General features: G+C 47.7%; 1 protein-coding gene across 6 annotated transcripts in view; it reads right to left on the reverse strand.

Annotated features, from left to right (window-relative positions):
* Positions 1–27,265, reverse strand: part of RUNX1 (RUNX family transcription factor 1) — a 263,569-nt gene that overhangs the window by 18,061 nt on the left and 218,243 nt on the right. For 4 of the 6 annotated variants that reach the window (XM_070488827.1, XM_014843710.3, XM_014843709.3 and 1 more), the window contains one exon: positions 26,031–26,222. The exons of 1 other annotated variant lie outside the window; for it this stretch is intronic. In XM_070488827.1, coding sequence (XP_070344928.1) covers positions 26,031–26,222 — 192 coding nt within the window. Of the gene's footprint in view, positions 1–12,733; positions 12,801–26,030; positions 26,223–27,265 lie in introns of all 6 variants that reach the window. One more of the 6 variants, XM_044750927.2, reaches the window with a different exon arrangement.

Raw genomic sequence — 27,265 nt, forward strand, 5'->3', positions numbered from 1 at the left:
TTAGAGTGTTGGAAGGAAAAAAGCCACCAACCTAGAATTCTGTATTCAGTAAAATTATCCTTCAAAGGTGAAGGAGAAATAAACACATTTTCTGACAAACAACAACTGAAATAATTTATTGCCAGCAGACCTGCCCCACAAGAAATGTTAAAAGAAGTTCCTCAGAGAGAAGAAAAATAGTATAAGTCAGAAACTAGCATCTGCATAAAGAAAGGGAGAACATCAGAGAAGGATTAAATGAAGGTAAAAGTCTTATTTTTCCTATTCTTAATTGATCTAAAAGATAACTGTCTGTTTGAAGTGATAATAGTAATAATGTATTGGGTGATATAACATATGGATAAGTGAATTGAATGAGTGTAATGACAGAAATGGGATTGAAGAAGTGGTATAATTTGATGGTAACTTACATTCATTATACATGTATTTTGAAAACTTTAGGGCAATCAGCAAAAACATTTTTTTAAAAACTGTAATTGATATGCTAAGAGAGGAGATAAGATGGAATCATGTAAAATACTCAGTTAAAGCCAGAGAAGGCAGAAAAGGGAAAAAAACAGGTGCAATAAATATAAAACAGTTACAAACAGGGCAAATATTAATCCAACTATATCAGTAATCACTTTAAGTGTGAATGGTCTAAATGCGCCAATTAAGACAGAGATGGTCAGAGTGGGTTAAAAACAAGATTCAACTATATGTTGTCTACAGAGAACCCACTTTAAAAATAAAGATTCAGGTTAAAAGTAAAGGGATGGAGAAAGATATACCAGGCCAATACTAAACAAAGGAAAGCCAGGATAGCTATATTAATTTTGTACAAAACTGACTTCAGAAGAAGGAAGAATTTCAGGGATAAAGAAAGGAGTTACATGATGACAAAGGAGTCAATTCTCTAAAAAGACATAACAATCCTCAACATGAATGCACCTAACAACAGAGTATCAAAAAAATAGGCCAGAAACTGATAGAGCTACAAGAGAAATAGAAAAATACCCTATTATAGTTGACGACTTCAGTATCCCTGTTTTAGTATTTAATACATCAAGCAGGCAGAAAATTAGGGAGTAGTTAACCTGAACAGCACTACCAACCAACTTGATCTAGTTAACATTCATAGAATACTCTATCCAGCAACAGCAGAATACACATTCTTCAGACACTCACAGGGGATGTTCACCAAGATAGACCACATTCTGGGCCATAAAACACACCTTAACAAATTTAAAAGAACAGAAACCATACAAAGTATATATTCTCAGGCCACATAGATTTAAACTAAAAAATCAATAGCACAAAGATAGTTGGAAAAATCTCCAAGTATTTGCAGCTTAAACAACATGCTTCTGGGCCAAATAAGAAGTCTCAAGAGAAATTAGAATGTATTTTGAACTAAATGAAAATCCAACTTGTCACAATTTGTGAGATGCAGCAAAAGCAGGGCTTAGAGGGAAATTTATAGCATTGGATGCAACCATTAGAGAAGAAGAAAGATCCAGATTCAAGAATCTAAGCTCCCACCTTAGGAAACTAGAGAAAAAGACCTCTGCAAATCAAAAGCAAGCAGAAGAAAAGAAATAATAAAAATTAGAGTAGAAGTCAACAATATAGAATATAAGAAAGTAACAGAAAAAATCAACAAAACCAAAAACCGTTCTTTGGAAAGTTTAAAATGCTTGGTCTTCACAATCCCACCAGGCCACAGGAGAGGATGGCCAGAGACACGTCCTGGTTCTCCTCTGACCACCCACCTCAATGGGCTTTTTAACAGCTACCCTCAAACCCTGGTTTCCAACAGTACCATGTGCGCTGGGACATCTTCCCTCAGCCTGGGGCCAGGAGAGGGCTGATGGTGCTCTCCTGCTGGTTGTTATAGTTAGAAGGCCCTTTCCTTGGCTAGCCAGCTGATATCTTTAAAGACCTGGTCTTTCAGTCACCTTTCAGAGCCAGTTAAAAACAAAGAGCAGACAGTTATGCCTGCCATGGGCCCCCAGCGTCTGTTTTTAAAAAAGCTGACCTGCTCGGTGAACATATAAACCCTCGGGCCGCCCTGGTTTTTCCCTGGAGGATTGGTTCCCTCTTTCAGCTTGGGAGAGACAGGGCAGTTCCCAGGGTGCCCTCCAAGTTCACCTCAGTCATGGGTAGCTGGTGTAATGCCCTCTTGGATGCCTCAGAACACACAACAGGATGTGACTCAGGACTCAGAGATGTGAGTCAGTTTCCAGGGTGATGTGTCAGGGCGAGCCCCAGTGGTGGCTTGCATCTCCCCGTCTGGGACCCCTGGGAAGAAAGAGCCGGACTCCCGTACAGACAGACAGGGTGAGCCCAGATGCTTCACTGCTTCCTTCAGAACTGTGGGATACCAGCGTTCATGGCCTCAGGCATTGTGTAATTCTCGGCTGTGAAAAAGCAGAGAACTTCCCTGAAAGTTCCACTGTCTCCCAGTGTCTCTCGTGCTGTTTCTTCTGGCCCAGGCAGTAAAAATGCAACACAGCACAACAGGCAGGAATCGCAGTCACCCACAAGTGCACCGAGGTAGCAGACGCTGGATTAGCAGTCGTCGCTATCAGTGAAATCTCATGATACCAAGAGCCAGTTCCCACCAGCTCTGGATCCTGGAAAAAGAGAGGTTGTGAAAGAGCTCCGGTATTTGCCAACCGCTTGTCTCTGCTGGCTGCAGACATCTTGGTTAGTCATGTACAGCTAAGATGCATTCATTGTTCCAGCAATTACTTTGAAGGGAAGCATCCAGCACCAAGCTGGGGCAGAGACCTGCCCGGGGAGACTGTTTTAAAGGCCTTTAGGGTTTTGAGGGATCCCGTCCTCACAGCCAGCCGCGGGCCTGGGAGGTGGCAGGCTGCCTGCGGGAGGGAAGAAGGGAGTTGTGTGGCCACGTCTCCACCACTCACTGCCCCTGGGACCCACATTCCGAGTGGGGAGGCTTCGTGGCTTTGCGGTCAGGGCGCTGGGAATCCAGAAGGCTGGCTCCTAAGATCAGAGCCGCCCCCAACCCTGGTGGCTCACCACAGTGCTTTTCCTCTCAAACTTCTGTTTCCTCATCTCTAAAAATGGGGGCAGCCAGACTCACCTGCCTCACAGGTGTGAGAGTTAATTAATGTTTGCGGCGCAGCTTTGAGAGCCGCAGATGAAAGGCGCTCCATAAATGCAAAGCGCTCTTCCTCATTAGAGTTGCCAGACAGTTCCCAGGGGAAACAGTTCACCCCTCTCCAGGAGCCTCTCCTCTCGGCCAGACCAGCCTGAGATGCGTCTGGAAAAAGGCTCTGGACTCAGGCACCACTGTCTCCCAGGAAGGGTTCAGGGATAAGTCACTGGCTTCTAGAAGAGACGGAGGTTTTGATAACACCTCTTGTTGTCTGCCGGCACAATCTCCCTCAGTTGGAGGGAGAGCGGCTTTCAGTTCACACGGGGCGGAGGGATCGTGGTTCTGAGAGAAGAGAAGGCACCTTCTGCTCTCTGCTCTGCCCTCCCTTGCAGACGAATGATTTCCCTTCTTCGTTCAACAAACATCCATCGCAGACGCCTTTCCTGTGAAGGTTTTCTGCCCCTCAGCCCCCTGTACACACTGTCAAGGCCTGAACTGATCCTACAGAGAGGCTGGATAGATTCCTGTGAGGCCAGGCCCTTACGGGGCATGTTCCAGTTATTCCACGACCACCCTGCTAATTTCCATCCATTCCTCCATTTTCTTCTCCTCCAACAAAAACCTCAAAATACGGAGGGTAAAGATGGCTTTCTGTTCCCATCCACTCATTCTCTGGCATCTTTGCCTTCTTTGTTAGTTCCTTGAAAGGGATGAGCCAGAAATACTGTGTCGAGGGCTGGGAAATCCAGGCAGCCTCTCGCTTGGGACTGGGCACTTGGCGTAGAATGAGGGCCCTTGCTCTGTGAGGGATGAGGAGACAAACGACTGACACCTCAAGGTGGGAAGCTACAGTGGGAGAGGCACAGCGTGGCCCAGGATTGCCCAGAGCTAAAGAAACAGAATTTTCTGAAAGTCCATTCCACTGAGGGTAGCAGAGGCTATAAAGAGGACTGTGCAGGTTTGAGAGTCTTTGTTCCATGGCCCAGGGTGGGAGACCGTCAGAGCCAAGCCGCAGTCCAGAGTGGCCATGGAAGGCCAGGTGCTGATGACGGGGAAGCCCATGGGACTTTGCAGAGAGGCACCAGTGATCTCTCCGACTAAGTAGATCCAGTAAGAGCCGTCCCTTGGGCAGATCCTATTAAGTAACATGGCCGAGGCTTTGCCAGGGTCCTTGTAATGCCTCAGGGTGGCAGCAGGCAAGAAAAAAAGGAGTGATGTTATCTTTGGGACTGCAGGGACTGTAAGAGGACTGACCCCTGCCCCATGAGTTGTCTGTTTTGGAGAATACGCTCCTGAGCCCAGCTCAGAACGAGATCTGGCGCACAACAGGTCTCTCTCCCGTCATTCTGCAGTCTGGCTTCCTTTGAGAACACCTCATCCAGCTCTGTAGCCCCAGCTCTCTGTCCCAGCATGCTGCCCTCCAGCCAACCCCCGGCATCGGACAGGCTTCTGGTGAGAGAGGTTTTGGGGGCGTGGGGCAGAGAGATCCGAGGCCGCCCTGCCTGCCACTTTGACCATGTCTGTCCAATTGTGCGTTCTCCTAGCTGCAACTCGAGTTTTTGAGTTTTTACATGAGCACTTTTGTGGTTTTGTAAAATGTTAGAGTGTCTGACACATTTTAGAGTGGCTTGAAGCCCTTCCAGAACCTCTGTCTTCTGCTCCCATGTGACGTGGGCTCTAATGCATCCTTACTGGATTTTACGCCACGCACTTGCGTTTTAAGCGGCCAACTCTGAAGCATGGCGTTCTAATAAAATCAGAAGAACTCATATGAATGGGGAAAAAGAGAATGGAACACAATATGATGTAGAGAGTGCGGAAAGAGAACATGAAAGATGCTTAACTAGCCTTTGGTTTGTGTTGGCCCCAAACATTTCCAGGGTTGGAAACCTTGTCCCTGAGCTGTCCCTCAGGGAGTCGAAAGGACTTGAGCAAGGGCCTGGCTTGGGAGTCTGAGACATCAGGACTGAGCCCCCAGCTCGAGGCAAGTGACTTAAGCCTTTGGAGACTCAGTTTCCCCACCTGTGAGGAGGGGTTGCAGGGAGGAGGAAATGTGATCCTGAGCTCCATCATCATTAGTGCAGTACCTGACACCTAGTAGGCATGGCTTCTCTCCCCTGTGCCTTCGGAAAAAGATCCTGTGTCCAGAGAGCACCCACCCAGTGCCGCCTGCCACAGGTTTCTCATCCATGCCGGCTAGTGCTCCATGTGAGGAGGGGAGAGGCTCAGCCCTACGGAGCCACTAGGACCTTCCTTAGCCAGCCAGAGCTCCAAGGTGCAAAATGTCCCCAAGGCCCTCACTGGGGAAAATGTGGTCTCAAAATCAATGTGTGCGCCATTGTGCTGTTCCAGCAGGGTTGTATGCAGACTGCTAAGATGATGTATAAGCCCTTCCTCCCGCTGAGCACCTGCCTCCTTCAGAGAAAGGACCACGTCCTCACCGCAGAAGGCAGCTGCATCGCGGCCACAGCACAGAAATCCCAAAGCTGAGTCTTGCAAATCAAGGACGCATCATTCTTTACCTAATGAGGACTTATGTTGAATAGCAACAGCTCTTCCTTTAAGAGCTTCCATTCCACGCTCCCAGCTTGAAGAAGAATATTCTGACAAAGGAAGTGGAATAACTCCAGCAAGCGGAAGTGCCCAGCCCCCTCCATACATGCTTGCTTGCTAAACCAGTGTTGCTTCAGCATTCTCCTGTTCCCCTCATGCGTCTCTCCTGTCCACTCTGTCCTGTCACAACTTTTCTCTCTCTACTTGCACCCTCTTCTTGTTTTCCTTTCCCCCACATCAGGCTCAGCCTCCTGGAATTCCCAGGGGTGGGAGTCAGAACCCCTCAAGGAGTCGCCCCTTCTGCGCCCCCTCTAGCATCCTCTCTTTTGCAGGGGCACAAATGCCCAGTGCCTGCCTCGAGGGAACAGCACAGCGAGCACTGTGTGGTTCCTGGCCATCCCTTCCAACACTCTGAACTTCCACAAAACTATGGGGAGGGTCTCTGAATGTACATAACCACAAATTTCTCCCTCTAAAAGGGCACTGCCATTCCACTTGAACCGCTTTATTCCTCCCACTCTGCTATGCCAGAACTAATGACAAAGCCAGGAAGCATATTCTCTTTACAGAAGGAGGGGCCTTACCTCCCCCAGTCCCCCACTGGAGTAATAAGACATACGCGATTCACGGATTTACTGTCTGTTCTGTTGGTGGCCTCAGAGAGACTGGCAGCTTTGAGCTCAGCATCATCCTTCATTCCTAGAACACAACACCCCATAAGGCTCACCAGCTCTGGTTTATGTTTTGTAGACACATTTTTGGAGTGGTGTTTATTATACTTGTTAAACTCAAGGCTTCTCCATACATAAAAAGCCCCCAAGAAATAGCTTCCTTATGCTTCTCTTTATTTTTTGAAAACTGCTAAATGACTCAGATATTTGCTATCGGGGCAACAGAGTGAGGAAGAAGAATCCAGACTCTTTCCTCCTTGGATGCGATGTTCCTATGCAAGCTTTCAGTTCTTTAGAATAATTGGATTTTTCTGACATGGGAGGCATGGAGAGTTGCTATTAGTTTCTTCTGTGGGATCACACAGCTCCCTCTCTCATCTAATTCCCCTGCCACAGTCTTCTCCCTCATTTTCACGTGAGATCTACACAAGAGGGATTTGTCCACTGGAATCTGCAGCCATTTCTCACACTGCAAAGCACTGACCTTGATGTGAACTAATTGGGATTGTGGTAGATTAATAGCGCAGGTTGCTGAGGTGGAGATTGGCAGCATAAAGGAGACCTTTGAAGATAAGAGCCGTGTGCGCTTTCATAGCCCATCCCTGGTGCTCTGAACAAAGGACACAAACTAATAAAGTCAGACTCATCTCGGGGCAATCCGCGCTCGCAAAGGAATATCACCCCGAACTCTGATTCAGAAAGGCAAATGGAACTCTGCCGGAATTCTTTTCAACTCCAGCACAGATCTCGATTTAAAAAATGACACACACATGCAAAAACTCTTGGTAATAAGCAGACCTCTGATGATCTAAAGATCCACAGCTTCAGTTATTGACTTAGAGAAAGTAAATGGCATTTCAAATACAACCTTCATACTTTAATAGATGAGGTCACCCTGAGAAAGATGATACTGAGCCCAGCAGTGGGAAACCTCCCTCCAGAGAACTGCTTTGATTTACAAGGTCAAGGAAGGCTTTCTCAGAGAAGCAGGAGGTTTTCAGTGACTTGGACTAAAATGGGAGAATTTAAAAAAAAAAATTAAAGGTAGAGGTTGAGATAGCAGACAGCTAGGAAACTCTTGCTCAACACAAGGGATGACCTATGGAGAACAGAGATCCTAGAGACCAGGAGAAGTAGGAGTCAAAATGGATTTACTGCCCGGAAAGACACCCAAGCGACTCCCATTTGTTGCAAGTGTTAACATCCTGTGTGGACTGACTAAATCCTTGTGAATTTCCCAGACTGGTCTAAACAGGGGCGATTTCTCCTCCAGGGGATGTTGGGCAATGTCTGGGACATTTTTGTTTCTCACAACAGGGGTGAGAAACTGGTATCTAATGAGTGGAGGCCAGGATTGCTGCGAAACATCCCACAGTACCCAGCATGGCCCCCTACAGCAGAGAATGATCGGGCCCCAAATGTCAGTGGTGCCTTAGGGAAACCCAGCCCAGGGTAGGTGCACACCACCACGGTGGTTTTCAGCCACCAAGTCAAACCATGATGACAAGCCATAGATGTGACTTCCAGAGGTGCCCTCAGACTCAAGAGAAATTTAATGCAGCACGGTGCCTGGGGCAGAGTGCAGATGAAACTGAGGGGTGCGAAGAGATAAGGGCTATGGTGGGATGCCTTCTGGAGCCCCTGTGGGAATGCTGGGGTGGCTGGAGGCCATCCATCTGCCGGCATGGCGTCAGCAGTCGTGATGTGCCCAGGAGAACTCCGTCCCCATGCCAGGGTTTGGGACAACTGCTTTCTCACAGTCTCATGGCCTGCCACCCAGACTTGGAGCTGGCATACCGAGCCCTGGCTGAGCCGCAGGTGTCAGTGACCAACAAGGTCACTCCTGAGCTGACCATTGGCTTTGCCACCTGGGAAAAGACAGGCTAGTGCTTGCCTGGTCCCAGCTTCCCGGGCATGAGTCACATGTAACGAGATAATGATGCAAATCACTGTCAACATTTCTAAGGTTTCATTCCAACATCTCATGGAATGATAGGGCAGAAAGCAACCTCGGAGACTTTCCCAGCCAGCCCCATCTCGGAGAAAGGGTGGAGAGGAGAGGTGACAGGGCAAGGACAGACCTTCTGGTTCTTTGTAGAGCGCTGTTTTTACTATATGATGATCAAAGCCGTTTCCCCCCCCAACCTAGTTACCATTTACTGACAAAATGAAAAAACTGGTCTAAACCTCAAAAAAAAAAAAAAAAAAAGAAGTAATCATCAAGCCCAGTGCCCAATGGATGCTGGGGAGGAGCACCTTTTCCTGCTGACAGGGCTGGGATTCTGAGCTTTCTGGGACTGATTGGAAAGTCCTTACTCCATTTATGTCTCCGTTCTACCCTGAAACTAAGTCCAAACAACCCCAAATCTCAAATAAAAGTTGGCGTCTGTTGCTGTGAATTCATGAATAACCCAAGTCAAAATCAGGGGGCGGGAGGTTACCATTTTCCCCTCCTTTTGTGTTTTAGGGGCGGCCGTGGGGGAGGAGGCAAAATTCCAGAAGCAAGGAGGTGGCAGCATCACATCGTCTCCCTGGTTCCGCCTTTTCTTCTAATGGCCTTAAACTGCCAAGTGGCTGCAACGTGCTGATTTTAAACCCTTTTATGGAAAGTGCCATACCCCTTTCTGCTCACATCACTTAAAATAATGAGTTAGCCGCACTTGTATTAGTCTGTCTTTCAAGTGGATTAAATTCACGGGCTCGTTCTCCTCCAGTCTCGCAAGCTTTGGCCTGGCTGTCTGAACCTCCAGATTAGACTGATGAGCACATGCCAGACAGCAATGAAACGCAATTACCTAGGCAAACTTTTGAAGGATTTGAGCCCTGGGGCACAGGCTGTTTACGAAAGACTAAAAGCACCGTTTGTACTGAGCAGGACCAGTTGCCTCCATCTCTCGGAGTTCTGGATGCCGCCTGCCACTGGACTCCAGGCAGGATTTCTAGGGGCCCGATAACATCAGGCTTCTGTCCGCACCTCAGCACCTCAGGGGCTCTGCTCTGTTTTCCAACAAGAAAATACAAGTACCAACAAAAGCCTATTATAACATCTCCCTTTGTGTTCAGTGACTCTCTCTCTCATTGGCTTATTTTTTGGTATTGTGTGCCACTCCGAAAACAGGCAGCGAGAAATCATCTTATAGCTGCTTGCCTCTGTAACGTCTCTTGAAACGAACAACCTTTCCAATAAACAGGAACTTCCTGTCTTCTTTGAAAAAAAAAACCTAACCAGTCTCAACAACATGTCCAAAGTACTTTGCCCTTCATTGGAACAAAAGAGGCTTCTGAGGAACCGAGGGAAGAGGGGACAACGAAGGCGAAAGAGAAGATTGACAAGGAGGGTAACGAACAGCTTTCCCTCTGCTGGTCCACATTTTGTTATTTTTTTCAGACAGAGACCAGTGGGGCGGTATAGATGGGTTGGAATGGTCCTTCACCCACCAGCTGAAAACTATAATGTGACGATGCGAAGGCGAATGGGGGAAGGGGTCCCTTGGCTTCTGTTGTCCATGTTAGGTGTTGCCAATGAAATGTTTCAGTCTTGGGAAAAACTGAGGCCCTGGGGGCGGATCAAGGGGTCACTTTGGGAGAGAGACTGTGATTAGGGTGGGCAGTAAGATGGCTAGCAAAGATAGAGTGAACTTGGAAGGATGGATTTGATAAGTGCTGGAACCACGAAGAATCTAGGAATACTCTTAGGGAAGGAGGCAACACAGATACCTGAACACGGGGGCAGGGGGCAGGGGGCAGGACGCAGGTGCCGAAGAGACAGTCGTGAGATGGGGGGGATGGGACCACAAGGAAGTAGTGGATAAACAACCTATTCTTACTTTGGGGTCCAAATCTCTAATTAAATGTGTATAACCATGTTTGGGTATTTGGAAGACAGCCTCAAGTGAGCTGTTTGAGGAAGAAGGAAGATGAGAAAGAAAGAAGATGACACAAGAGAGTGTGGCCTGGGGGGTGGGGGGGCAGCAAAAGGGAAGGGTAGCCCACTGGCTTTAGTCAACAGAAGGCTGTAGAAGGTAGTGGGGTCAGAAGGTCAAGAAGCACTGAGATTTCCCATTTTTCTCCTTGTCACAAAAGCAAAGGGAAAGGCCCAGGGAGGGATGGGTATGCTGTCACCTGCTGGGACCAGCCAGGCTCTATCCTGCAGGCTCCCAGCTGGGCTCTGTGAGACGGAGAAAGGGCAGATCAAGGAATAAGAAGCAGAGGGCCCTCCCCGAGAGCTGGTGCTTTGGGAGGAAGGAAATCATTCGGGGCAGGAGATTTTGAAATTGGGATTAAAACCTGCAAATAGCCAGTTTTGACCTGCTGTCCTGAGAGCAGGGGACATGCTCCTCAATGACTCCCACTGATCACTGACCTGGAGAGCCGGGCTGGGGGGGGGGGGGGTCTGGAGAAGTTGGAGAGAGAGTTCCTGCCTGCCTGGGACTTCTAGGACAACTTGTCATTTTTCGGAAGCACGATCCCAGATGGGGAGGGGAAGGTGGAGTGCGTGGGGTTCAGGGAGCACGTTCCATGTTGATTGCCTGGCGGGCATCTGATCGGTCAGTTTTGATGTTTCGCTGATCCCACAGCACAGAGGGAAATCTCAAGTTCTTGCTGCCCAGGAGCCCAAGACAGCTGGGGACAGAGCAGTCAAACACACACTCTATCGGGTAACAATGGAGGGCAGCGAACGGGGAGATGGCCAAGTGAGAGGGGTGAAATGATGGGCCCAGGACTTGGGGCAGGGAGTCAGTTTGGTCCTCAGTGGGGACAAAGATACCCTGAAGGAGATGGGGCAGGCGAGGTGTCCTGAAGAATGGCAGGATTGGGGGAAGCGGGATTGGAGGATGATGGGAAGGAGGCTTCTGGGTAGGACACCAGCATGGACCCAAGCTGGTGGGCAGGGCTGGCCCTGGGCGTTCAGAGGCGAGAGGAGAAGATAGGTAAGAAGACAGCAGTCACAGCCACCTCAGTGCCCCAGCCTCCCTCCGCTGGCTCGTCCATTTGACTTTGGTCATTTCATAGCATGGATGGGCTCAGGGGAGGAATGGAAAGTCTCATGGCCCTAAGAGAGGCAGGAAGCTTGAGAAGGAGCTATGAAATCAGTGGTTGAAGTGAGCTCAGTAGGTAGCGTCTTTTATTTCTGTATCGGGCCCTCCTTGGCCGTGAGTTGGCCTGAAAAGGCACCATCTGCTTCCTCAGCCACATTCCCCCACAGGTGGCATGTGCAGACAGAGTGGGGTCATGGAGGAGCACGGGCCTGAGGGGAGGCTGTGCAGTGCCATCCCTGGCCTTCCTGAAGGCTAACGTCTCAACAGGGATACCACCTCCCACTGCACAGGGTCTTCACACGCATTGTTGCTCAAGGTCCCATAGAAGGAATTCAAACCCAGGTTGGAGGGGAGCCAGAAGTCTCCAGATTTTCTATCACTCTTTGCCGTTTGCCACACCTCACTCTGCTGCCTCTGAAAAGTTGTCGTTTTGTCCCTCTGGGGATGTTGGCTGATATGTATATAAAGATACTTGGGTGGCTGAGTTAAAAGTGAATTACTCTAAGAAAAATGGATGGGCCCCACTTCATCCCTGAAGGTCTCGGATGAAATAAACAGCATGCATGTTTCCCCTGCTGTGTCTCCAGGCTGAAGATAAGAGTCAGCAATGGGGCTTAGTGCTTAAATAGTTATTTGTAGTTGACAAGGATGGGGGCTGCCTGTCTTGTGTTGGAGGACAAGCAGCATGGGGTGACCGCTGGGACCCAAATTCCTCTCAGCTCAGGGAAGAGCCTTGCTTTTGGAGATGGAAGCTGGCAGACTTGTTGAGCTGCTCAAGCCCCCAAGATGACAGTGGCACGAGAAAGGAATCACTAGGTGCTCCTACGTGGCCTCCCTCTGGTGGGGTCTTGCAGGAAAGAGTGGCTTTCATTACTCTGGGAAACTCTTTTCTTGAGTCTTATCCTAAGGGCCTCCACACGGTGTGCAGTCCTATGAGAAAAAAGTCATTTCAGATGGCTTGACTGAATAACAACCATCCAGAGCCGGTAGCCTTGAGAGGTGCCAACCTGGACGAGAAGAGGTCGTGTCCAGTGACTACCTCGAATCAGGGTCCCTGGAAAGCTGGGTTTGCAAAGGTCCACAGACTTAACTGCTGGTGGCCAGCCCTGTCTTCTCTGTTGATAACAAAGGACAGGAAGGCTGAACCGGGGCAGAACACTTTGCTATTTCATCAGTGAGCAATGTAGAGCCGAGGAAAAAGTTCTCTGCTTTCTGCTCCCGTCACTGACATGTCAACAATGGAAGGGAAAACAGAGAAGAGAAAACCTTCCCCAGACAGACCCCATCGCGTGGCAAGGGCTCATGTTTCAGCGCCAGGGGCGCTACCCCCCTACCCACGCACCCCGCTTCTCCACGGCACTGCTCACCTCCTGAGATGACTGAATTTACTCTCCAGCAGGCCCCAAGCTCCTTGTTTTGCAGTAGGAAATTCCCCTGTATGAGAGGGCTACTGTTGGTATTGTTTGTTTGTTTTTTAATTTCCAAAAATAAAGAAAAGTTTATAAATGGGGGTGAGGGTGGACAGGGAGGGTGGAGGAGGAGGGGGCAAGGGAGGCAGCCGACCCCAGCATTTCCTAGTCTCGACTTGGCTTCTCCCTGGCCCCCAGTGCCCCCCCTCCCCGCCCTTCCCTGTTCTGAATGTGAAAAATAAGCAGCCTGAGCCGCCTGGCCTGGAGATGTGTCTAACAAGGCGCTCATTGTCTCAGACAGGTGTGAGATTGGACTTGATTTGGGGCCAACACCTCCAGTACCGGAGCCAGCTCTGAGAGCTGAAAACATGCAAGAGCCCTCCAGTAATACCACTGCAGCCAGCCAGAGTCTCAACAATTTAAGGCTTAACACACACAACATAAATCAGAGGAGGATGGACCAGCCGACCGGCAGCTTCTTGGGCGGATGCCTGCAGACTGTCTGCAGATCAGACCCTGCCTGTTTGGGTTATTTGAGATTTTTTTTTTTCTGTAATATAAAGATGAGAAACTGGGTGGAGCAGCGCACAGAGGCACACTGGGGTTTGCCCAATCTTGTTCCAACAGCCCCTCTCTCACATAAGTGCTGTTTTGAAGGGACTTCTCAGGAAGGTTCCCTTTGCTGTATCCAAATACGGGGAAGGGATTCAAGCCGGGGAGGCCTGGCAGAGAAAAGCCGAGCGCTTGAACACGCGAGCTGTCTGTGTGATCTTCGACAAGTCACTTGACTTCTCTGGGCTTCCAGTTTCTCGTCTGTCTAATGAGGGGGCTGGCCATCTCATTCTGGTCTTGCTTTCTATGATCCACTCATCTCCAGTGGTCAGAAGTTCAAAGTCACTGTAAGAACTGCCTGAATCAGGGGAAATCATTACTCCTGGGAGAAAATTTGTAACATGGCTGAATGCTGTGTTTCTGAGTGGATCCGTTTCTTTGAGCAAGAAAGGGCTATTTCACAGCATTCCCCTTCACTGGCCACCTCCTCTTATCTGTTCCTTAGAAACTTGTGATTCTCAGACCGTGAGGCAAGCCCCGAGAGCCATGCCCGGCCTGGAGCTGAGGGCCCTCCGGAGGGGAGTGCAGTCCGGACACGTCAAGAGCCACAGGCTAGGGGAGGCAAAGATGGAGATGACAGATCCACACGGCTAGTTAGCGAGGGCCTCAAGTCCCCATTTCTCCTGAGTAACTCTCAACTAGGTTCCATTTAGAAGTGACTTCGGAGTCCCCAAGTCTCAGTAATGCAAGGGGGCCCAGAAGCTACTTATCAATGCACTGCCTCTGAGAGGGCATTTGTCTCTGCTCGTGGGATTCCTGTGACATTCCTGGGGTAGCTTTGGCCCTGCCATTTGTGTCCCTGACCCTGAATTCACGGACAAGGGTGTGGCCGTCGCAGGGACGCCTGTATCTGGCCTAGCTCCTGAACTCCCACTGCCAGGCACGGTGCAGGGAGTAAATGGCGTGAAGTTGGCAGCCGCATCCTGAGCTGGGACGAGGGGATTGTCACTCAGCACCAGCCCCCAGCCCTCCCAGCCCCGGCCTGCCAGAGCCGCCTCGCCGCGTTCCCACAGCTGTGGCTCTCCGACTCTGCCCCGTCACTCTCGCACACCTGTTTGCTGGTCTGCTTCTGGCCCGCCAGCCCAAGCCGCAAGCAGTCTTTCAAAGCCCGGGCTTGTGGGCGGAATCGGCACAGGGAGGTATTTACTTAAAATCACACAGGAAGGTGAAACTTGGTTCAAAGAAATCCTTTTGTAGATGGTTCATTAAAAATGCCAAAGAGGCTGACCATTCACATTCTCTGAATGTGTCCAATTCATGCAAGTAAGGGGAGGGGTCAGGGTTCATCCTTGAGTGCTGCCCACGTGGGCCCTGTGGTCAGGGAGTGTCCCGCCAGCCTCCCTGCAGCTGCTTGCTCCCCCCAGGGAGCGGGGTTGGGGGCACTTGGTGGAGCTGAGAAGGACGAGGGGCGGCCTTGAGATCTATCCTTGCCTTTTAAAAAAATGCCTATTCCTTAAGTATGAAATTCAACATTTTGAAAATAGAGACATAAAGAAGCACATGATATAGAATCCAACTATGGGACTCCAGCACCTCACTGTGGAGACAGCACACTTTTAGAAAACGGCAGTAGCAGGCAGAGCACGATTAAATGTCCTAATGAGCATTCCATACTGACGGCAGAGACTATGTTCTATGACCACCTCTGAGGCAGAGGCAGGATGGACCAACAGGATGAGCACTGGACCAGGAGTCCCAAGACTGGGAGTTCAGGTCTGCCTCCAACTGGGCCAATCATTGATGCTGCTTGGGCCACGAGTGTCTCATGAGTAAAAGAAAGGGCTTTGAGCAAAGAAGTTCAAGGTTCCTTTCAATTTGAACCATTTTCCATTCCCATTTGATCTTGTGGAACAGTGGTTATAGGTTCTCTTGTTAGAGTTTGCCCAAGGAAACAGAACTGCATGAACACACCGCTAAAACCACCACTGGCCTGATCTGCCCCAGGGCTGTCATCACTCCTGGGGAATAAGGAGACACTGAAGGTAATGATCACGGAGTAGCTGTGTGGCTCACGTGCAAGGACGGATGTGCAACGCCCTGGTGACACACCAACGCCACCAACAAGGGCACAGTAATAGCAATAACAGTAGAAAGAATAACGCTGGCCAGTTATTTAGTATTAAATATGGCTCTTTGCTAAATATTGACAAAAATATATCTCAATCCTTGCCACAAGTTCAGGAGGTCATGAGAAAATACATGCAATGCTTACTGTGTGCCAGGCATCCAGGGCTTTTGGCATATTAACTCATTTAATCCTCGCAACTCTCCAGTGAGTTGGGACTATTATTATCATGCCCATTTTACAGACGGGGAACAGTGGAGCAGAGGACCTAAGTAATTCTCACAAGGTCACATAACTAGGAAGTGGCCAACCTGCGATTTGAATTCCAAAGTCCATACCCATCATCTGCCATACAGATTTTAGCATTAATTTATGGATCTAGATTCTGCTTTCCTCGTAAAGTGCATTCTGGGGGGTCCCTTCTGTGTCCCTTTGATGATAAGATGGGAGGAACAGCTCTATCCTGACTGATGCGATGGATGGACAGAAGAAGTGGCATGCTGCCTTGACATCCCCAGGCTGCTGTGTCTCCCTGTGAGGGAGCCATGAATGACCAGGGAGAGAGTGAGAAAGAAGAGAAAATCCTTACAGACCATCTAATGCGTCTCCCCCCACCCCCTCCCCCAAGGCGTGAAAGAATCAAATGAGGAAATCGGGAAGAGATTCTGGAATAAGAATAACAAGATTTCCTCTCCCTTCCACCTGAATTGGCCATCCGTAATTTTGCGCAAATTCAATTTTAAAGTCATGCTTTGTAAATTGTGGAAAATCACATTAAATTAAACAGATCCGCGTCTGGGCAATGACTTCTCTCATTTAGCAACATATGGTGGCTCAGAAAGCCTGATCGCACAGCAAAAATATTATGGAAAAAAAGAGCCTTTTAATCAGGGGCAGCAGAGTGAGGGGCTCGGGGACATCCCCACTGGCGTTCCTCAGCATCTTAGGCGTGGCTGTTAATCCTTGGGAGCAGCAGTCTCCAGAATCACAGAATGTGAGAGTGTAAGACCACCTCGTTAATCACTTACATGGTAGACAAGGGGCCTGGGACTTGGTGGTAAAGAAAAGAGTGCCAGGTCACATGGCTGCCCAGCGGCTAAGCAGGCACAGCAGGCAGGACCCTTCAGGAGCACGTCATGCCCCTCATGGGTGGCTGGTGGTGGGGATTGAATGAACCAACAGCATCAGCCCTTTCTATATATGTGAGCTGTAGTTATTTTGTTATTGCCTTTGGTAAATGTGTGAACCAGGCAACGTCCTTGTCATCATCTCGCTGTAGCCACTCCTCCAGTAACCACTCAGGTACAGACACCACCACAGACACATGCAGCAGTTTCAAAACTAGGGGGAAAATAATTGCATGTTTCAAAAATGTCTGCGTTCATCCTTAAGACACCAGCCCTGTTGGACAACCAACAGAAGCACGGCTTAAAACTCAGGCAATTACCGTTGTTCCACGTAGCAGGCAATTAACAACAAAGTACGGATGAAGATTAACAGACCTCAAGAGGAGCGATCTAAATAAACCACTTAAGGGGCAGAAACGCCAAGTCAAGCCCTTGAGCTTGTGCTGACTTTTACAGATATTTTAATAACTTTATCATTATATAATTTGCCATCTGATATGTACAGAGAGATGCACTAATGGAGTGTGAGTGGCCACAACAGTGCAATAACCCCATGAGACTTCATAAAACAGCCATGTTCGCTTCCCTGATATGACCTGCAACTCCAAGAAATGCAATCACTAGTCAGATTATTTCTTCCTCTCTTTTGACCTCAAGATGTTCTTTTAAAATCCCCTATAAGAGTGTGTATGTAGCCCTTCAAAAGATGGAACGAGGCATTGGCACAGTAGAGCTCTCTGGGTCTTGGGTCTGGCCTTGGAATGACTCAGCTTGAACACGCGAATGGAACTGTAAAGAGGACTACTTCTGCTGTGGGAACCAGCAAGTTACAGATCTGGGAGACTTAACTGCCCCGAACAGTGAGCTACTCACCCCCAGGGTAGTGCTGACTCATCCAGGCCCCACGGAGGGCTGACTCAACCTTCCCTAGGATGCTCTGCTTTTACAACACCAACATGGTCACACCCAAACCCTAGAGTTGAAAGGTCATAGTGCATCCTCCTCCTGACTGCACAAGGACTGAGCTCACCACTGCAGTGCCCAAATCTTCTTGACCAGAATTGATTCCACGGACTTATGGAGGCTTCGATGTGGCGACATTGGGTGAAAGAACAAAGAAGGTGTGCAGAAATAAGCACTCTTTCAGTTCATGGTGTATGTTTTAAAGCTCAGGTTTCATGGCCACCAAGTAGCTGTTAGGTGACATGAGATGTGGGGGTCAGAGTCCCCCACTGCCTCCTCCTCCCTTTCATCCATACTCCCTCCAGGTAGGAAAGCAGGGGGTTCCATCTTAAGGAGAATCACATTTACAGAAGGGGTAGTTAACTCTTGCTATCAATGACAATTGGAAGATGCTCTTCAAAATCTTGAAACTATATTTGGAATGTTCTGAACCCTAAACACGACCCTAAGATGGTGTGAAATGATGATAGCGTCCAGGACTGTGGCACTTGAGTCTGCGTCTGGAGGAAATGACTGTCCTTGCTGCCCAACCTCTCCTACCCATGGCTCATTTGGGTTCTGTTTTGTCCTGCAAATGCTTCTTTATTTTAAACATAGATGCTATATTCCATACCATTTAGGAGAGCCTGAACTGTCTACCACTCAATCTGAAGACTTTCCATAGCTTGATAATCAAAAACCCATTGGTTAAGAACATTCCTTTTTCTGTTCCTTGCTTGAGGATTTCTTATGAGTTCTCAAGAGCACACAAAGAAGCAGAAAATAAACACGACTGGCCAATGTTTGTTTTTCGGGTGAGTTCTATAGTATTATTTTTTCTTATTATTTTGTTTTATTTACTGTGGTTGGTAACTGAATCTCTAGTATCAAAACATGAAATGTTCTGCCAGAAAGAGATTATGGAAGAAAAGTCTGTGGAAAGAAACTGGGTTTGTCAGTGAAGATTTTATTTACAGGAGTTTTGCAATCGGTATCTTTAATCTCCATAATAATTGGTCTGTTCTACTGCTCTGAAGGCAATTGTTCAATAATAAGAAAGCTCCTATGGGGCTAAGGCTTTGAAAGTAAAATGTGAAAATATAATACGAATATACACGGAGGTGGCTCTTGACAATTGAGGCCAGAGAACCTCTCTGCCTCTGTACATTTTCGCCGCTCTGAAAGCCAGAGGGAAATAAGGAAAGACAGAATTACAGTTCCTCAGAGTTATTTAAATCATACACGTTGAATTTTAAAGAGCCCTAAAATAACCCAATTACAGTGGGCCTGCATTGCTGTTCATGACGTGAGGAAACATAATGCAAATGAGTAAAACCAACTCAGTTTGCAGAACTGCTACTGACAAGAAAACAGGAGTCGCTTTCTAACCAGAGCCTTTTTTTCATGAAATCAGCATAAATTGTTTGTTCCTCTCTTGGTACAAACTTTTGCTAAAGTTTAATACTACTTCATGGCTGCAGTCAAAGTTTCTTTTTTAAATATCCAAATTTGAAAGGCTATCTTCGGGTGATTTGTAAATTTGGGATTATGAGATATGCAAAGTGAATCACCAGTCTTTTGAAATGGGTGTGTGGTCAACAATGCCCTGCAATAAAGCCACTTTCAAAAAGGCAGCTTGTTCAAAACAACAGTGATATGCCTAGCTGCTCCTGGAGGTCAAATTCTTGAGTCTATCCCAACTGGCTGGCTGTGGTCTTGGTGACATCCTCTGTTCCTATGGTTACTACCATCCACGATGTCACGTGCTTTTGGGGGCTAGGGCATGAGGCACCCAGGCCTCCTGTCTCCTGGTCTGCACTGCTCCCATGACACAGGGCAGAGCCCTCTTTCTCTACATAGCACTGTTGGGCCCTCTGGTTCCATCTACATAGGGGCAGAGAGTATTAAGAAATATCTAATCTCATCTGGAAAAAAAAATCATACTTTTCCTGGCTGAGAAATAAAAGCATCGCGATATTGAGTTCCAGAAAATGACAGTAGCCAGAAGACATCGTAGAGGTGTTCAGGCATGAGACCCTGAGTTCACATCTACCTGCCTGTAATATCTGTTCTGGGGGATGGACATGGGAAGGTTATTTTGGGGCTCACTTGATGCCCCCTATCCTTGCTACCTTAGTGTAATGGGTGGAATGGTGCCCCCTTCCCAAAGATATGTCCACCTTCTGACTCGTAGAACTGCGAATATGACCTTGTTTGGAAAAAGGGTCTTTGCAGATATAATTAAGTGAAGGATAAGATGAGATCATCCTGGGTTAGCTGAGTGGTGCCTAAATCCCATGACAAGCATCCTCATAAGAGACAGAAGAGGAAATGACACAGAGGAGAAGGCTATGTGAAGATGGAGGCAGAGCCTGGAGCAATGCAGCCACAAGCCAAGGAATGTCTGGAGCCACCAAAGGTTGAAAGAGGCCAGGAAGGATCCTTCTCTAGGGTCTTCAGAGGGAGTATGGCCCTGTTGACACCTTGATTTTGGACCCTGGCCTCCAGAACAGTGAGAGGATAAATTTCTGTTGTTTTAAGCCATCAAATTTGTGGCGATTTGTTACAGCAGCCGTAGAAAACTAATACACTTGGTTTGGTGACGCCATTCGTAACAGCTAACGGGGATGAAGTGTTACCCGTGGGCTGGCTGTAATGCCCACTGCTTCATGTTTCACAATGGTCTTAGGATCTCCAAGTATAATTATTACTCCCATTTTGCAGATAGGGAAACTGAGACTTTAAGAAGTTAAGTAATTTGCCACAAGTCCTATAGCAATATGTGTTGGAGACCAGTTTTGGACCCACGTAGTCTGCCTGTTGAGCCCTCATTCGTAGTCACTATGCTTTGCTGTCTTTCTCGGCCATTAGAGTTACAGGTTAACCCTCCTGCTATTTAACCATCCATATCAAGCACACGCTCCAGCTACAGCTTTGTTAAAAACTTACTCTTCTGAACAAAACCTCTGTGTGTGTGTGTGTGTACGCAAGTGGGTCTTTGTGTGTATGAGTGTGTGTCTGTGCATGTGCACGCTGGCCCATAGCTTACAAGAATAAGGGAAAAGTTCAGAACGTTTCAAATCCACAGAAGGAATATTTCATCATTAAAATCAAGCCCTAAAGTGAACCCTTCCTTCTTTTAATTAGAAAAGATGTCCACGAGGCATTAACAACACGCTCCGGAAAACATGGTCTGATCACCTTGAATGACATCCATGAAAACGTTTGGTCTGAAAACGCAATCCCACTAAAATGTGGGTTCTGATGACTAGGGTGCTGACAGCTCGCCAGGTTGGCGGCTTCTTTGAAGGGCTGGTTTATTAAGTACTTAGCTGTGAGGTGCTTGTAAATACATCCCAGGCATCTGAGCAGTGCTGTTCAAGGGAGTTCTGTGTTGGTAACTGTGCCCGTCCAAAAATAGAGCATGGAGTCGATGCTACCTCTCAGTCTATTACGTAACTCACGGGCGTGAATGGGCAGTGGACATGGTGTGGCCACATCAGACTCCAGCAACAAAGGCCACAGGCCAGCTGGGAGGCAAAGGACTTTGGGCCTTTTTGTTAAAGGAGAAAACAAGGACTTAGGTTTCTCCGAATCATTCTTACCCCTTTTCTGAATGCCTACGATGCAATTCATTAGTATGAGCTTTTCAAACTTTCCTTAAACTTATAGTTTATGTCGTAGCAGCCAAGAACATAGAAAACAGTAACTGGGTCTCAGTTCCTGCCTGGAGAGTGCTTCTAGTACTGTTAACTGGTTCCCTCTCTGCCTGCTCGGGAGGGGGCGGGATGCGGCTGTAGCACGGTGAACTTGCTTGTTACAACCCCACACGTTAGCTCTTCATTCTGCATCCGTTCCACTATTTTTCCTTGCTTCCCTCCCTCCCTTCCTTTCTTACTTCCTTCCTTCTTACATTTATTTATTTTTATTTATTCATAGCAACCCCTGATTCAGGCTTGTTTTCAGTGTGAGATTCTGTTGCTACAGGCCTTGAAAGACTCTCAAACTCTACTATACCTAGATAAGAGTTATTTTTAAATCATTCTCTTTTCATGTTTACAGCAAGTCTCATAAGTTGATTTTCAGCACCTCGAATACTCTGCTTTGTGTAACCATCAGAAGACCATTTATAAATTTACATATGAGGATTTCTGGTCTTTGACTGTAGCATCTACTTCCACGGTAATCAATCAGCCTCCACCTCCACTTTGTTCTTGAACTTCTAGATTGCTAGAAGAGAAAGGAAGGAGAGAAAGAGAGAGAGGGAAAAGCAAAGGGAAGAAATGCTGTGTAGTTTGATATTTTACCCCCAAGGCTGGAAAGGGGATTTCTCTCTCCTCCCACAGGAAGGTAGAAAGTTCTTTTTCCTTTTGTCAACCCAGCTGATAAAGGTGGACATAAGCACCCGGTACAGCTGTGCAGAAATACAGTCGATTCAGTATCTCAAAGAGCTTCTCAGACAAGAGCACCAGAACATGGTCTTTCCAAAGTAATTTTAACTTTTGGGGAAAACCACCATCAAAACAGAAATCATTTGGAATGCTAGAAATCAGGAGATGATTTGGAGAGGTGAGGGCCCCCTATGGCGATATGGAACACTCAGTGAGGTGCCCACACTCCTCAAGCCTGATTAGATGTTGCCTGGGTTTGGATATTAAGGAGGACTTGGTCCCAACGGGCCCCACAAGGGAGACTCTTACACATAGGAAGGCCAGGCTGTTGCCCCCAGTAAAGTAAACAAAGAGTGGCTGGGAAGCCCTCACCCCACCGGTAAATCCTTCAATCACTCACAATTAGAGATTCATTATTCTGAGTTAAGCTTTCTTTTCGCCGCGTCTTGAAAAACAAATGTGCATGACCCCAAAGGAGACAATTTGTTAAAGTGCCCGCCACAGAGTCTGGCCCTACAGTGATTATTATCATCAACACCTAGTAATAATAGAACACATTCAATACGGGACTGACTACCAAATGAATGGCCCGCCCAGCACTTCTCCCGTCTTCCCTTTGGCCATCAGGATTCTTCCTGACATTGGTCAACCCTGTGTCTAATCGATTCTCGAGCCAAGAGCCAAAGCCCAGGAGACCCTGCCATCCCATCAGCACTGGCTTTGTGGCCAGAAAGGGCTGGGTTTGAGTCCAGGTCGGTCACTTACGGTCTCGGAAATGTTGGGCAATTGCTAACTTCTGAGGTTCAGGTTCTCTGTCTGTAAACCATGCCACAGGATTGTGGTGAGAGCGGGATAAGGCACACAAAAGGTCTGACCTGTGCCAAACTCGATCATAACTGGTCCACTTAAAGAGTTAAACCTCCAGCCTTGATGTTTATGGCAACACACACAGGAACAACAGAACCAGCCTCTTAGTTTCTCTAGTTTAGACAGTTTCCTGCACTGGCAGATATCATTCTCTCTCCATCTTCCCAGAAAGGAGGGAATTATGCAGCCTTAAATGTGGTTCATCTTTTTCGATAAATCAGGAGTCAAATTCTTAAAATTACTTGCTGGGGTTGCCTGAAGCCATCTCTAAGGGGAAGGTGTGATTCGATTCGGCTCCAGCGTCTTGTCTCTCTAGAATCTGCCCTGTTCCATCTTTCAGAAGGACACGTGCCCTTTCTCTTTCCCGTGACTGTAAAAGAATTCTAAAACTCAGCTGTGGAAGTTCTCAGCGATGTCTTGACTCGCATAAATTTGTAGCCATGACAAAATGGCTTTCTGTTCAATTTTAAGACCTGGTCAAATAGGAAGTTGAAATTAACCTCAGCCCTTTTATAGTTAAAACCTCAACAAATAAACAGTGGTTTGGTGGCATGGCACCCTGCTCCTCTCTCCCATCTGTACCCTGCTTCAGATAATTTGAGACGTCTATTTTGAGTGATTCTCAAGCACATCTGATTCTGGATAAATAGAGACATTTTTCTCTATCTGTGATTTCCTACTGACAGACTTAGAGGGAGAGGCATAGGACTTCTGATGAAGTCCTAGCAAGACGGGGTGTATCAGCCTCTCTAAAAACCCATGACCTCTCCGACCCCCCGTTACTGACATTTCCATGATGCTGAAAACATTTACACATCTGTATGGCATCCCTGTGGAACTGCTGTGATTACTTCTGGGATAATTTTCTTACAACTAGTGCTGCCATTTCAAAGAGAGCCATAAACACATGCTGAATTTTTATATAAAGCATCTTCTTAAATATAATATAGAAGTTCCAGAGCTAAGCCGGGAAAATAACCATTTTCCTACCTGTCAAGAGCAAAATGAAGGTTCTGGCTGAAAGAGACTTTACTATTATCCCTGTTAACATCCTCATTTCAAGCAGGAAAAAATCCCGAGGGTCTACTCAAAACATGACTAGGATAAAATAGCCTATTTTTAATTTTAAAAAAAAGGAAAGAAAAAGGAAAAGTAGTTTTACATGAAAATATCCTGGATACTTATTTTTCAAAAGTTGTTCCTACAATTTTACAAGTGAAGTACTGAATAGCAAATCGTATTTTAGAAAGAAAACGTCAGCAATATAGCTAACACATTCTTTAGAGGGGCAGTTAAGCCCCAGGGTACTCCAAAAGGGAGCTGTTATTTCTTAGATGCTGCAGAAGTAAAAAGTTTTTAAAAGGAACAAGAAGAGAGTGATGCTCCGTGGTAAAGCTGATACTCTGCTAAGCATATAATATTCCAAAGAGCTAAAGAATGCCCATCCACGATAATGCCTCCACTCGAGAGTTGCTGACTGCTGAGGACAAGAATTTGCCCTCCCCTCTTCTGATTGGTAAAGAGAGCAGATCTGACAAGGAGAGAAATCAGATCTGATTCATTCCTCACCAGAACTGTCCAAAACAAAACTGACTTCATCGTGACAATATTGACTTGCCCCCACATGGTTGAATTTTCTGTTGCCTTTAAAAACGCATAATATTTTTGGTTCTAACATCAGTAGACAAAGACAGATCTCTTTAACAACTCAATAGTATAAATGTTCAGTGATGCATTGAGAGAATAAGAAAACAGACCTCTTCCCTTGATGTTACAAATGGAGTCCTGGAGATGAGACAAAAATGAATTGAGATGGCCCTAAACACAAGATCAAGGAATCTCCTCGAGAACTTTATTCTATTTAGAAGAAAAGTGTCATTTCACCCCAAGCCCATCTCTCTCACTTAATGGGCCATTTGATCGAATTTACCATACACACTTGCACTTTGGAATTTTTAAAAATCAATATGCGTATTTTGAAGAAGTACTCATGATTATTAAGCACGGGAAACCAACGATTTCATGGGATCTCTTCTTACATACACTTAAGATGAGCCCGTCGATGAGAGGTAGCCCCCAGAAGTGAAGCTTTAGGTTTCTGTTTGTGCACAAAAGGCCCACTCTACTGATAGGCCACTTCATAGCTGTGTGCATAGTATCTTATGGGAAGATTTCTTTGGGAATTTCCACTCAAACAGAAGAACCTCCGCCAGAAACGTAATTGTGAGAGCGTACAGCCTGGATCATCAGGCTCCATGCGAGAGCGTGGGTGTGCCTTTCGAGAATGCCACATGTGCTAACCCCGAGAGAGCTCTTGAGCCGGCAACCCTAAAGAACTTATGACACTTGCACATCCCACAATACCACTCACACGGAGAAAGCGCCTGGGGAAGCTAATTTCTGCTGTCCCAGAAGGGCAGGTGGCATATTGCTGGCCACCTGCCCTTCCCCCCAGATGTGTTGCTTATCTTTTCCTTTGAGTTAAACAAGCCTGCTACTTTGAGAAAGGAATCTTACTGTGACCATATCACATACAGCTGTGTCCTGCACGGCACAGAGAAAATGACAGCATTTCGGAAATTTGAAATGGTATCACAGAGCAAATAATCATTGACGTCAGCAGTTTCTACAATGTAAATGAACTATGTGGATTATCTACTTTGGCACCGCGGGTTTTATGCAATTACTGTATTTTACCGTGTTTTTGCAATTGTCAGCTAGCCCCATGGAGGGGGGGAAACCTGCATTCTGTACTGACTGCAAATTTATTTCTTGCAAATAATACCCTTGATGTGAGGGGACCCGGACATTCCTACTCTATCTTTATATTTTCAAAAGAAGGTATATTAGATACAACCTCCACAAATTATCTGAAGACAATAAGAACTTGAAACATGCTGACCTTCACCTTGCTTCGTGTGTGCGTGTGTGTGTGTATGTGTGTCTTCAAGCCTAATGGCTAGATAAGAAAATAGCGTAGCCAAAGCTAACTCTTAAAAAATTCAAGATGTTATCTACACGCAGATATATCTCTCCATATCCTCTCTATGTCCTACGCAGCAGAGCTTTTTAATCTGGGGATCTTGTTACAACACAGATCCCACTCGGTAGGTCTGGGGCAGCCGGAGACTGCGTGTGTAACGAACTCCCAGGCTGTGGGTCTGCAGACCACCCTTTGAACACGAGCAGGGCCGCTCTGGGTGGGTTCTGCCTGAGGGTGAGGTGGGAGGCGGGCTCGTCCAGGTACTTACCCTGCATCTGACTCTGAGGCTGAGGGTTAAAGGCAGTGGAGTGGTTCAAGGAGGCCCGAGGGTTGGGTGTGGGGGCTGGGTGGTGTGGGCTGACCCTCATAGCTGTGCGCCGCAGCTGCTCCAGTTCACTGAGCCGCTCGGAAAAGGACAAGCTCCCGGGCTTGGTCTGATCATCTAGTTTCTGACGATGTCCTATTGTGGGGAGGGGGTGGGAAGGGGAGAGGGAGGCAGGGAAGAAGGGAGGGAAGAGATCAGAAAACGTATTGTGGATTTTCTCAAATTTGGGGTTTTCTTGTCTGTCCCCTCCCTCTCCCCTCACCCCCAACATGGATTTGCTGGAGATTTGCACATTTGGCTGGCTCCCAGTGGGAATTCGGGGCTATTGTCCTCACAGCAGGCTGGTGCCCCATTGGTCACACTGGCCACTGGTGCTCCCCCAGTCTGGGCCCTGGCACCCACCCCGACCCTCTGCACCCATCTCCACTGCGCAGATCACAATGGGCACACAGGACCTGGTGACGGTGGTGATGGTGGGAGGGAGAGAGGGTGCATTAATTGTTGGCACTTAGCCAACTGTGGGCTACACTATGGCAGCCAGGAAAGGTGCCCCCCCCGCCCTTCTTCCCCCCCCCCCCACCCCGCCGTGGCATCAGAACAGCCGCTCCTTACTGCAAACCCAACCACTGGCAGGTTTGAGAGGCAGCAAAGTGGGCCCTAGAGCTTAGCGGCAAGCCCCTTCCAACAGGAAATGAGGAGTGGCTGCAAACCCACAGCCCCTGAGGAGGTCCGATTTCCTGTGAAATGCCCAGCCTCAGTAGCCCCTCAGCCCCTCTGGCTCCCCTCTCCCTCTCCTCGAAAGCTTTCCACCAGCGTTCTTTCTTCCCTGAAGCCGACTTCCCCAGGTGCCCCGGCTACAGAGGGAATTGACAGGAAGTGGCAGCCTGGCGTCCCCAGTCCAATATTCCCAGCAGGCAGGCCCACCGGAGCCCGGAGGGGGCTGCCAGGAGATTGGATGGGCTTCCCCAGGAGGCCCAGGAATCCAGGGGTGGGGGGAAGGTGGGCCCCTCACTGTCCGCACGGACAGCAAGCGTCCTCCTCCTGCTCCTCTGCAAAAATCACCGTCACCAGGATGCAGACAGCAGAGGCCACTTACAGGGACGGGCCAGGAGGGTTGGGCCTCCTGTTTCCTTCCTCAATCCCCCACAAAATGTCTTTAAACTGGAGCCTCAGGCCTG

Source organism: Equus asinus, chromosome 18 (assembly GCF_041296235.1).
Source record: "Equus asinus isolate D_3611 breed Donkey chromosome 18, EquAss-T2T_v2, whole genome shotgun sequence".
Classification (NCBI taxonomy): Eukaryota; Metazoa; Chordata; class Mammalia; order Perissodactyla; family Equidae; genus Equus; species Equus asinus.